The 15,168-nt window shown below is 45.0% G+C and overlaps 1 protein-coding gene across 3 annotated transcripts in view; it reads right to left on the reverse strand.

The window, feature by feature from the left end:
• Positions 1 to 13,645, reverse strand: part of hivep1 (HIVEP zinc finger 1) — a 47,676-nt gene extending 34,031 nt beyond the window's left edge. Inside the window, exons 1-2 of one of the 3 annotated variants that reach the window (XM_029513572.1) lie at positions 12,738 to 12,999; positions 11,428 to 11,564 (exon numbers count right to left, since the gene is read on the reverse strand). In XM_029513572.1, the coding sequence (XP_029369432.1) occupies positions 11,428 to 11,467 (40 nt within the window). In that variant the 5' untranslated portion in view covers positions 11,468 to 11,564; positions 12,738 to 12,999. Of the gene's footprint in view, positions 1 to 11,427; positions 11,565 to 12,737; positions 13,003 to 13,620 lie in introns of those variants that run through there. The other 2 variants (XM_029513571.1, XM_029513574.1) reach the window with 2 other exon arrangements.
• Between the last annotated feature and the right edge of the window lie 1,523 nt (positions 13,646 to 15,168).

Raw genomic sequence — 15,168 nt, forward strand, 5'->3', positions numbered from 1 at the left:
TTCACAACCGCTTTCATTTTCATCCAGAGCATGTTTGTCAGCACAAAGGTGGGACTTTATGTTTAAAACAACAACTTCGGAGGAGTCTGAACTAATTTTTTGATTAAAGCAAAGTCTGATTTTTTTTTTTAAGAGCCTGTAAGAAAATGGAAAAGAAAAACAAGGACTTGAGCCGCTGCCCCTGTTTGAGTGATATCAACGGCAGAAGCTCTGATTTTTAACTTGAATCCACCTCACCTTTGTCCAACTTTCCTCGCTTGTTATTCTGCTTTTACCAGTTCCCCCCCACCCCTCATTCCCAGAATGCTTTTCTCCCCTCCCTCCCTCCGTCGTAGGAGGATCCAGCAGTAGGACACAAGGCTCAGCACCTGCAGACCGAGACTCATGCTGCTCTGTTTCCCTGGCAACCCTCACATTGGGCTTTGCTTGTGCAAACCATTAAGCAATGCCAGCTCTGCATAGACACACACACACAGCTGCGCACACACACACACACACACACACACACACACACAAACACACAGAGCAACGCGCCCCCACACAACCACCCTTTTAAGTGTTTCCGGCTGGCCGACATAGCTTCTTCTTTTTCTTTTTTAAATTTTTTTTTAATTATGTGAGCAGGTTTTTTTTTTTTTTTTTATGTATTTGTTTATTTTATTTATTTTTTTTTAAACTCCAGCAGCTGAACTGCCATCACATTTTCCCCACAATCGTAAAGAAGGAGCCCCTGGGAACGAGCGGTCCCCGTCTAACAGAGGCAGGTTTTGTTGGGGCATTTCTCTGCAGATGACATACATCCTCAGTGTGCATCGCCGCTCTCCGCCCCCTCAGTGTGTCATGAGCGCGGCGTTTCCACATAATGTGGCATCCAGTCCCAGCGTTGGTCCTGCTCTCTCTGCCGCAGGGAGAATTTCTTCCACTATTCTGGGTCTGTGTGCTGACGTGAGCAGAGGCAAATCCTGCCGGCCCCCCTCCCCGCTTTGTTCCTCCATCGTTCCCGCTCCGACGCCCACGCTCACCTTTCTGAGTTGCCAACATTAATGCTGCTCAACCAAGTTTCCAGTAAGTCGCTCCACAGGTGCACTTTTGCGGCCTGTTGAGGGAAAAGGTGTGTGTGTGTGTGCGTGCGCGAGAGAGGCAACGTTCGTTAGCTCCAATTTGACTCGGCTGCCTGAACCCTTCACTACTGCTTCAATTTGAAAAGTTTAAGCTCAATAATTTCCCTGATTGGGCAGCAGGCACTGTTACTGACCGAAGATGAACACACACACACACACACACACACACACACAAACAATGCTGTAAACAGGCAGGCTAACCGTCTTCAGGAAGTCGTATGTAATTGCCAGAGTAGGCTGATGGTGACACACACACACACACACACACACACACACACACACACACACACGTCAGCTGTGGATGTCTGCGACCGGGCAGGTAGAGAAAGAAAAAGCTGCAGATGAATGAATCTCCTGAACATTTGCAGAAAACATCTCATGAGAAAAATGCACAACGGCCTCCACAGAGCGACGCTAGCGGCACAGATGAGAAGGTGCACAAACACGCACAGATGAGGGAAAAAAGAAAAAAGAAAAATAAAAAACAAGCTTGTGAGAGCTTGTTCTGCAGAAGCAGGCGGATGGTGTTAGCTGTGGTATTAGTCACCGGCATCTCAGAAACAGGTCAAGATCGAAAGACATTCAAAGTGAGAGTCTGTACGCAGACAGTGGTTTTAGGTGGGACTGAGTCAAAAGCAGCAACAACCTGAGAACTGTGGTAAAGGTGGATAAAAGCACAGGCCTGAAGGGAAATATGTTTGTATGCAGCTGCACTGGCAGCAACTCCAACAAGTTAATAACCCACCAATGATTAAACATTTAACTACTCAAACTTTCTGCAGGATTTCATTTTTCTTTGTCTTAGGCTACAGTTAAGAGGCTATCGCGGACAAATCGACCAATTAAAGACTGTCTACTTTGCTTTAGGGGCTGAACGGGACATTTTTAATCATCATTTAGACAATTAATCAAGAACATAATCAGCAGTTTCATCAATGATGAGCCACTGCAGAGCTGATTTTAAGAAACTACACATTTGGTCAAATCTGAACCATCAATGTAACAAAAATATGGAAAAGAGAAAATTAGCTATTAATTAGCTGAGTCCTGTTATTTGATTGATAGCTATACTTCGGCCTAAAAGTTTGACCTTTGGAGTGCAATAATTAACAGACTGGATTCTTCAGCATTTGGTACGTGTAACAGTACAAACCAGAGCAAAAACATGCTGTTGCTGCAAACTTCAGACCGTAGAACCATCAAACGTTTGCCGATGCTTTTGTTATTGACTTAAAATGATTAAATCTGAGATTGATTTTACTAAAAGTGGTCATCAATTACACTTTCAGCTGCAGGACTGAGTTAAAAAAAAAAAAAAAAAAAAAAATCACTGAATTGATGCAGCTCTGACTCAAACTAAAATATTTCCAATGTGGGTTACAATAAAATAAAGTCAGTAAATGTGACTCACAATCACTTCATCAACACTTACAAATGTCAACGTCTCCAAAAAAAAAAAAAAAATAATAATAATTATATGGCTGCCATCTGACGTCTTCACAAATTAGGCAACTGACAAATTAGCTTCCCCACAACCAGATGTTCCCAGGTGTTGGGGAGGTCTCCTCTTCCCAGCCTCGGGGCTGATTCGTCTCAGTGACCGCCCTCCACTTAGCCCGAGCCCACAGTGATTAAAAACACTGGCATTTGCACGATGCACCTCACAATTAGCAGCTCACATAAAATGGAAAAAGGGCACAAGTTCCTGCTCTCCGATAATCACATTTTTCCGTCATTAAAAACGTATTTTGTCGCGTCTGAACTGCCAGTCGGCGGTGAAAGAGCACTAAAGTATCTGCTTTTATTCCTCTATTAAAAATAAGGAATAGACATTAGCCCACATTTCAGGATGGAAATGTGAGCCATCTTTTCCTTTTGTGTGTGTGTGTGTGTGTGTGTCATATTTAGCTTCATGTGTACGAGGTATGGCCATGAAAATTCTTCCCTGGCTGGCCCCTCCCTATCAAAGTGAAAGCCTCTCTGAGGTTACCACCAAGTTAAACAGACATCCCTGAACTGGTTTCAGCCCGTCTGTTGTAGTTACTGTTGCTAAAACCCAAGTTTATTCCTGCCTCTGGGAGAGAAGTTCCCTTTGTGTGAGTCTCGCTGCGTTCACATACTGTAATTTGAAGGGACTGTACGGAAACACTGGTTTGGCTGCCTAAGCATGACACAACATGTAAAAATCCGTTCGCCGAGGCCGGGATGTTAACTCTTTCTCTGCAGCCGCTCAGGCAGCTACGTCGGGAAAATGTTCTCAATAATTACAAGAAGACACGTGTGTTAACTTTAGGTTTAAAATAAACCTGACATTTAAATTGTGCGGTTTGTGGAAATAGCCTCTAAACCTCAAACCCATCACAGTCAAAGGTTACAGTTTGATGACATTTAAATCATTTCATCTTTAGAAGAACTTGTTGAATACATATAAATATGTACACAAAGAGAGCAAAAATTAAACTGGAACTTAAAACCTTTTCAAAATCCAACTAAACTCCACGTAGCTCAGTTGAGTACTGAAAGACAATTCCATGTTGTTGTTGTTTTTTTTTATGTTTCTTGTTGTTATTGATGTTTCCTGTCTTGGATATTGTGGCTCAAAAAGGGTTTATAATTAAAAAAAAAAAAAAAAAAGAGCCGAGTGAAGGGAGTCAAGGTTTCACTCAAAGATTAGAAATGACATATTGCTAAAGATTTGGGACGGGGGGGTGAATAATATATAATTTATTTTCACTAGAAGCTACAGAAAACGGCTCGTCCTTCATTTGTGTCCCGTTTGAGCAGCAGCTGAAGCCCTAACCTGATCCGGCAGCAGCTTCAAAGAACGTTTGGAGAGGAACTTCTCAGCAGGTCTGACATGAAGCACGAGGCCGCAGCAAAGTGCTGACAGAAGAGGCGTCACAAACCTCCGACCGTTTGTCAGGACAAAAAAAAACAAGGCCAGAAGAGCCTGACATGTTAAAACAAACAACTGCGTTTCCACCGTGGGGTTATTTGGAGATTACTGCTGGGGCAGCTGATTCTGCCCCCTGCATATTTACCCTCAGTCAGCTGTGGTCATATGTGCCGTTAATCATTAACAGGAAACTGCTGTCACTTTGTTGCAAACTACTGAGGCGGTTCAGATTCTGCTGAAATCACAACAAACCCAGTCCGTCCTTGTAAAGAACCACCGGCCGTCTAATGAAAGTCTGAAGACGCACAAAAACGTTATTTCTGTGCAGAAGCATCGGCGTCAGCACAGTGCGGGACGTGGGAGGGATGGGGGAACTCCATCTCCTGCCTTTATAGGGTAAACATTTTCCACCTTGTTAAATGCGCCCCCACCTTTTCACTGCAGTTGTTCACCATTTATCACGCAGCATGAAGCTGGGGGGGGGGGGCAGGCCGGACTGTGAGGACCAGACCTGTTGGGCTTCGGTGCGAGGAGCCTTTTATTAGACATGGGGAATGCAGACTCAGGTCAATAAAGACCGGTGCTGCTAATAAGTCTGAGCATTTTCAGGGGCATTAAGAGCCGCAGGGTGGGGGCAAAAAAAAAACAAACAAACAAACGTAACACAGGACGGACATGACGAGCAGCGATGTCCGGTCGACACAGGAGGAGTAAAAGTTTTATATCCTGATCACATTTTGTGTTGCAAATAACGAGGCCACTCATTTTACCGCCCTGCAGTAATGTCTGTATTTACACAAATTAAATGGACAACTGCATTACATTTAAAAAACAGACATATTTAAAGACAAGGTGGAAACACAAAATGAAGGCTGTTGGAGTTAAATATGGAAGTGCAATATTTTTTTTTTTTTAATTGCTTGTGAAGCCTCAGTTAGTTTCATGTTTCACTTCTATCTAGTAAAGTAGATGCTTATAAAATGTAGTTTCTACTGAACTCGAGCTGGAGATTCACTCATATCTTATTGTCGATAATCTTTAGGTTGTGGTGGAGAAATGAAAAACCAGGCTCATGTTTTAGTTTACAAATAGAGTCATCAAACATAAAAATCTCCAGTAGTTCACGGCTGCTCTTTCTCCTGTGCATCTTTTGTGGTCTTTTCCTGCATGAGACCAACAAAGTTTCATGTTTTATCAAAAGGAAAAGTGTTGAAATATTTATAATCTCTGAATGCAGATCTGCGTCAAACGACAAATCGAGCTCATGAGTCAGTTTGTTTACACTCAGGAGTTCACGAGGAAACTCCAAATTATACCGATATTTATAAAGTGAAGAAAGTCCCATCAACATTTATTCACCTATTTTAGTCAGTCCAGTAAAATGACTTTTAGTGTGAAGACAGAAACAACAAACGTTGCTGCTGTTTAGTGGGCGGACTCCTGATTCGGCCTGCGTCGGGGATGGTGAAGATGATGCAGGCCGTTCGACGTCACCGTACTGTGGCAGTTTTTAGAGGTTTTTGGTCCTCCGGTCTAGAAAAGGGAAACCAGAGCAGGTAAACCTCTGTGTCTGCGATCGGCCTCCACTGCTCTCTGGGTGGAAACGTCGCCTGTGATTCGGAAATATACGCGAGTGAAAAGTAATAGTGGCTCCTTTGTTCACAACCAATGACTCCATTTAAACCTGAAGCATTTTTCATAAAAAAAAAAAAAAAAAAAAAAGGCCTGCAAATTGTGAACACTTTAACTACAGATGCACTTTTTCAGACAAAGTAAAAGTAAAACTATTGATTTTAACTTCTGATGTTCTGGTTACTAACATCACAGCTTGACCGTCTCTGTCAAAGCTTTCTCTGGCTTTAGATTTTCTAGCTGCAGGAGTCTAAAAGCAAAAACAAAAATCAGATAAATACATTTAAAAAAGCACCTTTCTCACCTTTTTGTCTCTCAGGTTCTGCCTCCTTGGAAAGATGAAATTTTCAGCAGCTGATTTCACACTTTTCTTTCTGCTCTTTTTTGTCAGTGGAAATAAACGCTCTAAGGATTTCACAGCGACAGACTTCAAACAGGAATCACTTCCAGCCATTTTCACACACATCTTTCTTGAGATGGAGACAAACAGGTTTCCGTTGAATCGTTTAAACTGAGTTCTGCTGTATTTTAATGCAGGATGGGGTCTTTTCACGGGACGGCTGGGCAGCAGGCTCCACATTTCCAGCACCAGTAACTTTCCAGTTGCATTTTATTCAAAATTCATGCCATTTTCTTTTGCACATTTAAAACTGACGTACCCAGATAATGCTGTAAATGTACAGCTGAATAGGTGTTTCTTATGTGTGAAATGTTCCTGAGCTGCAGGAACCACAGACCTTTTTCTTCTGCTTCAGTGGAAACTTCCACTGGGTTAAAAAGTCAACATAGTACTCTGCGGCTTTGTATAGGTGACAGTGTGTTAGTTTGATTACATAGTAGGCCCTGAATGCAACAGTTTTAGTCTCACTTTTAATCACCAAGACGTTCATGACAGAAAATATAGTTGGTGGAATTTCACTGATCAGTTTGAGGTAAACTCTGTGAAGACTTTCATGTTACTACCATCTAAAATGGCAAGTTTTATTCTGAGTCGAGCCAATTTTTATCTGTATGGCACCAGTTCACAACAGAGCTTATCTCATTCATCTCATACTGAGACCCAACAAGCAAAAACACCTTTAAATTTCCTTTAAGAGGCGGAAACCTCGAGCAGAACCAGACTGGGGGTTGAGATTTCATTTTTTTTTTAAAAGAAAACAAGCTGCACATACAGCCTGTTCGCACTTCAGCTCACAACAGCACAATATCACAAATACAATTAGTCCCTCAGCAACATCATGATGCTGCTTCAGCACAATGTGACAATAACAAAACACCCGAGGTAACTAAACCGCCATCACACTTTTTACAGGCTGCACATTTCTAAGTGGAAGTTGAAGTGTCTGATTCAACAGCTGAAAAGGTAATAGCTGTGCTGATCTTATGTTATATAAATAATAATAATAATTACAATTATTATTATTATTAAATAAATAAATAAATAAATAGATAAATATTATTATTATATTTCTGATGTCAAACAAACAACGTTGTTCATTATTTCCTCTTTAACGTCACATGAATTTGAGAAACTGGTGAATTTGAGTGACACATGAATGCATATTATTATGGATTTCTGCTGATACATACACTGGTGGTTTTGTGTGTCTGTCAGAAGGGGAAACCACTGTGTATCCCTCCAGAGCTGCTTAGAGACCAGCTGTTTGAGAAAAGTAAACAAAGACTGAGGGGAGGGGCTCAGGAGTTCCTCACTTCCTGCACTGCTACCCACAAAGTGCGTCATAGGATCGGGCTTCACAGCGGACACACACACACACACACACACACACACACACACACACACACACTTTAACTGCATACTGGCATGGCAGGATTGGAAACTATAAGGAACCTGCTGCAAGTTGTGTGAAAATTAAGATTTCTATTCTGCCCAGCTCTGTTTTAATGAGCCTCACGCTTAATGAATGAGTCTCACAACTGTCCCTGAAGGGTAAGTGACTCACTCAGCTTTCCTCCCTTCTGTCTCATGAACGCAAACAAAGAAAGGAGCAGAAAATAACTAAGCATGCATTTTAGAAATCACAGCGTGTGATGGTTTTGTCTTGGTTCAGACAGAAACGCTCTCCCACAGACTGATAAACACCTCTGACTCAGTTCCCTCCACTCTGCTGATTTCCAGTTCATTAGATTCACTCACACACATTGTACAGCAATCCAGCTGTTTCCAGGAGGATTCACCATCAGGCTAAAGGGCGATGTTATGATTTACAAACTTTCTGCAGGGTCAGATTTGGATGTTGCCATTTAATCACTTTGTCTTCCTGCACAGTTTCCGATGTAGTTAAAAACATCAGCGATCACATCAGGATTTATTGCTTTGTGCTTTTCCATTGGCTGTTTATCAGGATTATCACAGTACTGACTGAAGCCAGAGTGCAGAACGAAACTCGAAGAAAATGGTGAATTTAACTGAATAAGTTAGTCAACCAATGGATCAAAATATTGAAATGACACCGATCAGCCCGGTAAATTAAATATCTCTTTATATTGGACAAAAAAAAGATAACATTTGCAGAAGCTCTACAAAAAGGTGTTGTGTTGCAAATCACAAAATGACAGAAGCTGCCATTTTGTGCTAAAAAGAAAAGGTAAAATTGTGTCCCATAAATGAAGCACTGTGCAGGTACAGAGACGCCTCAGTGTATGGATCAGATTTTCTTTTCTTCAGTGATCAAAGTGATCATTTCATCTGAAATCATGAGTCATTATATCGCAGAACGATTTATTTTTTCATCTCATTAAGCCATGACAACGTAACAGATCACAAGATAAGCAAGAACACACACACACCCTCAATGATTGGAGTATCTGAATCACAAATATATTGATGACAGACATGAAGAAGTTCATCTGCTCCTGTTAATCAGACATTGCAGCTCACACCGCAGTCCTTTTTCACTCATGATCCCGAACTACAGGGTTTTTTAAAATCACTGTTCCTTTACGGTGGAGAGTTAATAGAGGAAACTGATCGTGACTGCGAAACATCTGATCATACTACTGACTAAAGGCTTGTACTTTTTGCACTCAATAAACTTCACTTTGGGGTTTTGGGGGGAATTATGGTTGAAATCATGCAGAACTGCAGCCATAAATTAAAGTGCAGTTAATGTCTTTTCATTGCCCGTATAAACTCGTTCCCTCCTTCATGCTCCTATTCCCCTCTCACACAGCCTGCTGCCTCAGATTCACCTGATAGTGTCCATAAAACAATTTGTTCTTTGTGCCCCCCCCAACTCCCGCCTCCTGATGGGACAAAGCGTGTCCAGTCAGATCTCAGACACCCCGGAGGTAAAATGTTAGTGTGGTTTCTTTAACACCAGAGTCCAACGGCTGCCAAGCCTCTGAGGCAGAGAAGATCAGAGGAGAGGCTTCCTCTCATCCAGCCAAAACCCAAAAGGCCGCGCTCAACACAACCTCTGCATCCGCGCTAAGTTTAATTACTGCTGAGTTATTAAACAAATACTGCGTTTAAGACTTACTCGCCTCAAAGCTGGTCTCAGGCATTAAGCATCTTGGCGTGACAGCTTTAAGGCAGCGTGAGGAGAGATCTGCAAGTTCCCAGGAAGACACATTTTCCACAGAAAAGTCTAAGCATGTGATAGCATACCACACAATTAGCATTTCCTGTGTGATGAAAAAGAAGCCTTCAGTGTCGGCCCAGGAAGGAGCGCTGATGAACTGGGTCAAAAAGCACAACCAGATGCACTAAATGTCTCAACACGTTGTGTAAAGATGAAGAAGTGAGCTGTTCACCCATTCACTGAAAACATTTCACCAGAACCAGAGATGACAAGTTACGTCGAGCTCAAGTGGAGATCTGACACACTGACAGGAGCCTCCCGGGGAAGGTTGTCTGAGAGTCGATCAAACACACGCAAAACAATCATGAAGAGTTGCAAAAGCACAGCCAACACAGCACCGAAGAGCCGCAATACAGCACAGGATGTGACACAAACCCAGCACAAACACACACACACACACACACACACACACACACACACACCTCTCTTTGTCATTTGCCCCCCCCCACCCCCACCCCAGGAGTCCCACTCAAATTATTGCCAATTACGATCTTTTCTAATCCAGATCCTTTGGCCTCATAAAACAACCCCAGAGCTCTGCAGCAGCTGCAGCTCTGTTGTTTGCACCGGCAGGAACGGGGGAACAGTCACCATTAAAAATAGAATCAAGTATCATTTGGCTGCCGTTTCGCCCGTCCTCTGTTGGCTGTTCGAAAACTTAATTATTTATGTTGTTTGGCCAAGTAAGCTCAATGAAGAAGAAAAAACACACACACAGTGCACAGGAAGTGTTTTTATGATGGATAAACAGAGGGACTCTGGGCTTGCTGCTTGCAGACACGAGGAAATCTGCTCTGCGAGTCGACTGCTGGGGAATGGCAGTGATGCACATTTTCACACCCAGCATGTAACGCTGCAAATTCAAGAGATCTGTGAACTGCAAACGTCTGTTGACACGTGAATCTGTCAATTCTCAACATAACACGAAGCCCTTCCAGCCAATTGGTGCCTCGCATCCTGTGCAGAGAGACGGCGCCGTGTCAGCGTGCCGTCGGCCCTGATGTTCAGGCGTTTGCTCAGATTTAACCCGACGTTAACGCAAACGGCAAAGGCTTTGAAATCCACATCTGCACACGGCACGTTGGGCTTCATGGGGTTTCAGACTACAGCCACTGTGTGACCACATGACGGTCCAGTGGTTGGTCTCACAATAAGAGGGGACCCGGGCCTTTCTCCTCGCTCCCTCCATTAACTGATGCATCTAAACTGCCCACAGGTGTTAACATGATTGTATATCTCTATATGTCGGCTCTGTGAGAGACTGCGGCCTGTCCATGGCGCCCCCCCTGCTCCCTGCCCCCCCCCACATCAGCTGGGATTGGCTCTTTCATTACTACATCCAGCAGAATGCAGCACGGCGCCTTTAGCTGCTGACTCCACTGTGGAGGAGTTGGCTCGGAACAGGGAGGGACCCCGTGATGGTACCGAGGAGGTTCGGTTATGGAGGGTCGGGGACCTGATGCAGCAGCTCAACGCCGGTTTAAATGCGACTTCTACTTCCATCCTTTCCTGTCACACTTGCATCACTCCAGTTTTTGGCTGTTTGACAGATTTTGTGCCACATTTACTTCTGCAGACATCAGGAGATGCTCTGATGTCGTTTCTTTTCATTTATTTCCTCGGCGGCAGCACAAAACTCCACACAATCCTTCCAACGCTGACTCCAAATGACTCACTATTAACCAAGTTGAAAACTTGCTAACTGAGCAACATATTTGCTACAAAACACCCGCAACTGTGCACACGATCATGTTTCACCTGCGCTCCCACAATCCAAATGACTATCTGAGGTTGTGAATATTTATTGTTGAGGGCTCGAACACAACACAACATCCAAATTACTTCACGGTGTATATTCAGGTCTGTGCAGCCGGCAAACACACAACACAAAGACTGCTGTTGCTCGACGGAGTCACACTAAAGTGACGTTTGAATCCAAATACAGGCTCATCCAACAGCGTGAAACGGTGAAGAGATGACGACAGCACAAAATACCTCAGTGTTTAAAAGCAGAAGCATCAGATTTAGTCCAGATAAACTACGCCGGTGCAGCCGAACACTGACTTTGACATGAATTCATTTTTAGCATCTCACAACATTGGCCCCATTATGTGATGTCACATCACACATCCCAGGCCAAAGTTTTGGAGTCATCGGGAAGCGGCGAGCTCACCTTTTAGATTTTTGGGGTTGTTCTGCTTGGTGCGCGGCATCTTTCCGCCTCAGTTCACATGTGCATCTTGCTGAAAGTGGTTTCTAATGCTGGACTTTGAGATGAGCTCCAACTCCTGATCCACAGTCTGGGTACATCTGCAGAGAGAGGGGAGAGAAAAAAAAAGATGTATGGAGTGAGAGGCAGCTCAACGTGAACTCCACAGATCAATAAGGCGCTATGTTGGCGTCTCACTTGGCAGCTGTCTGGGAGTCCAGCACAGAGCCGCTGATTGAGTTTACTCCTCGAACAGGTGCCCAGGCCGCCCCCCCCCTCCCCAAACACACACAGGCCTCCCTGCTCCTCCTCTCTCCTCCTTCATAATAATGTGCAGTGCAGACTTGCGCTTCTCTCTGCTGTCGGTGGGAGCAGGTGAGAATATGTCACCTCCCACATTGTCAATACAACCTCTGCAGCAGCTGCTATCTTCCACTCTGAGCTCAAAGCAAAGACAAAAAGAAGGCGGAGGAGCGGCCGCTGTTTGTGGGGAAACGTCTGATGGACGCGTCAGCGGCTGATAACCAGCCCTGCTCCTCACTCTGATGAATGTCAGCGCAGATGACGAACGATGCAAAAAAACAATAAGCTCCTCTGTGTGCCGGTGATGAAATGCTGCTATCAGAGAGATCTCCCTGTTGAAGTTAGATTCACTGCAGAAAGTCAAAACATCAGAACTGAACCCACCTGCACAAAGGAACGGCCTCATTCCTTTTGATGGCCCCTCATAAAGACGGAAGATTAAAAGCTTGATAATAACAAAATAAGCAACCACAACCACAACAACAACAACAAAAAAAAGAAGGGTGTGTGGGGGGGCTCACAACAGAGACTGAAGAGCTTTTCTCTGAGATAAACAACAATCAGAGAGGAACAGCTCAGCTCGTTCAGACAGGAAATCATGACTAAAGATCCAATTTACTCACGTTTTGGGGAGCTTTCTCAGCCTTGCATCATCTTCACAACGTCTCCACAAACACCTCTGAGCATGCTGGAGCAATGCACCTTGCACTAAACAGCGGGAATCAGCCTTCCTCCCTCCATCACACTCCATCACCAATATTACATAACACTTACTACAATATGATTTCTATCCCCTCCTCCATACAGTTGGTACATGTGGCGCTACAGCAATGACATCATCTCACAGCGGATTTTGGTTTATGGGGCTCCAGGAAAAAAAAAAAAAAAAAAAAAAAAAAAACATATCCAGGTCGGCTGGAAGTCACAGAACACGAGTGGGGGGGGGGGGGGGGGTCAGCAGAGAGGCTCACCTGGATCCGATGCTCAGTGCAGGTTCGGCGGTGCGGGTGAGCCGGAGGAGGAGGATGATAAAGATGATGAGGAGGAGGAGGACATGCACGTTATCTCTGTCTCCCTGCTGCTCCGGTCTGTCTGCCTGTCTGCCTGCCTGCCTGTCTCTCTGAGTGTGTGCAGATATTTGAGGAAACACCCTGATCCTGGAGAGGGAGCGGTGATTCAGCTCTGCACCGCCATGTCTGTCACCCAGTCCGGGCTGCTGCAGGTGACTGATGACCTCCGTTCACACCTGAGCTCGAGCCTGAGCGGACATTATGTTTTTTGTTTTTTTTTTTTCTTAATTAATTAAAAAAAAAAAAAAAACGAGCAGCGGCGCACGCACCGACGGCGTCCTGCGCGTGACATAACAACACATTCCTATAACGGGAATGGCGTGGACATGACGGTTTGTGTTGCACAGTGATTGTGAGGAATCAGCCAGTGAAGTCAGCAAAAACAATGCGTGGGAACGGCGTCTCTGCTGCCCGCTGCAACACGTGAACGCCCTGCATGGAGGGGAGGAGCCAGGGAAAACCCCTCACTGTCTCCGGCTGCAGCGTCCCCCCCCCCTCCGACCCCCCCCCACCCCCACCCCAACGCTACACTACACCAGCTTTACCCAACAAAAGCTTCAGCTCTCCGTCTAACACACGGAGGAGGCACGAACCGGGTCCGGTTCCGCTCCGGGCCCCAGAGAGAGAGAGAGAGAGAGCGAGCAGGCGGAGAATAAAGAGTCCAAGTTGGCTCCTCACAGCTCGGATCGCTGCACAGGTCCTCACCGCTGAGAACACACACACACACACACACACACTGCGCCAAAAAATGTTCAATAATAAATAAATAAAAACAGCTTCTCACCTGCTTCTTCCCGGACCCCAAAAAAAAAAAAAAAAAAAGAGCAGCAACAACAAAACAAACAAACAAACAAACAAAAGCTGAAGTTCAGAGCCGGCTGGGAGCGGAGCGGAGCTCCGGCAGCGGCAGAAGCATGTCCGACTCTCCGAGGCTGCAGCGACCGACGGCGGCCGAGATCACCGGGACACGAGCCCGCTCCGGCGGACCGGATGTGTTCATACTCACAGGTGCAGCCGGAGGAAGGCGGGTGGGTGGGTGGATGGGTGGGGGGGGGGGGCCGTAAGGCACCTTTAGGTGTAGTGAGGGAGGGGAGGAGGTGGAGGATGAGGACGGGGGGGGGGCAGCTCTGTTTTCTGCCTTCACCTTGTCGCTCACTTTCTATTGCAGGAAACGGACAGGCCCTCTGACGTCAGCGGGGGTCCCGTCTCCGCCTCCCAGCCACACAGGGCTCCTCTGCGGGCGGAGGGGGGGCTCCCGACGGACGACAAGCTGCTCCACCACTCTCAGCACCGGAGCCGATCTTCATCCTCCTCCTCCTCCTCTGCCTGTCCATGAATGAAGAGCAGGAGCACACTTCGTCAGTCGTGACCCCCCCCCCTCCTTCCTTGTCCTTCCTGCACATATCTGAGGTCTTCCCGGAGGTTCCTGTCTTCAGGTCACGTTGTGCCCCTCCGCCGCCAACAGCCGGGCTTTCCCGTGAACTGGCCCGCAGCAGAGACCCGGGGCCCGGCCTCTCTGCAGCCTGTGGGCCGATGGAAACCAGAAGAACCTCTCAAATAAAACCAAAACTCAATAGCGCTCCTTTAAGGGAATCCGCCCCTCCTTTACATTTCCAGGCTTCAACAGACGAAGCTAAAACATATTTTTAATGCTTATACAACAGAAGGAGGGTGATGTGAATTATTGAGCAACCACATTTAGATTTCAGTGACTTTAATAATATCAGCATGTGAAACACAACCTGGACTTGGAAATGAATTAAAGGACCAAACGTAAATCATGCAGTCACAGGTCAGTATTCAAGAGCTTTGGAAATGAAATTTAAGCTTTTAATACATCTGAATGGCTTCCAGTTAATAAAACAGGTGAGTTTGGGATTTTCCAGTGAAGCTTTCGATCTGAGTAAAAAAGGCAGAGTGCCAATTCAAAATTAAAACTATTTGTATGGATTCAGTGATAGTTCTGACTTTGGATTAAAATAAAGAACCCAATTAATATTTTTCAGATATTTTAATTGATGTTGTTTTTTGTACAATAAGCTACAAATAGTGGCGTTAGCAACTAATGCCATCTATGTCTGTCTGTAAAGTAAATTATAAATTCTGTGGATCAAAATGGTGCGAAACAGGCTGAGGTTATGCTTTTCCATCTGCCGAGGTGTCGGACTAACCCTGTCCGATCAAATGCTAACTGAGAGTTGCTAATCTGAACCAAACACAACAAATGAAATGGAGCCGTGAAACCAAACAACAAAAAATAAACATCCCCTTCAGCTACATTTACATTTATTTTTAAAGCACTTTACATGAGAAAATGAGTGAAACAGCAGAA

The sequence above is a fragment of the Echeneis naucrates genome, chromosome 11 (assembly GCF_900963305.1).
Source record: "Echeneis naucrates chromosome 11, fEcheNa1.1, whole genome shotgun sequence".
Taxonomy (NCBI): domain Eukaryota; kingdom Metazoa; phylum Chordata; class Actinopteri; order Carangiformes; family Echeneidae; genus Echeneis; species Echeneis naucrates.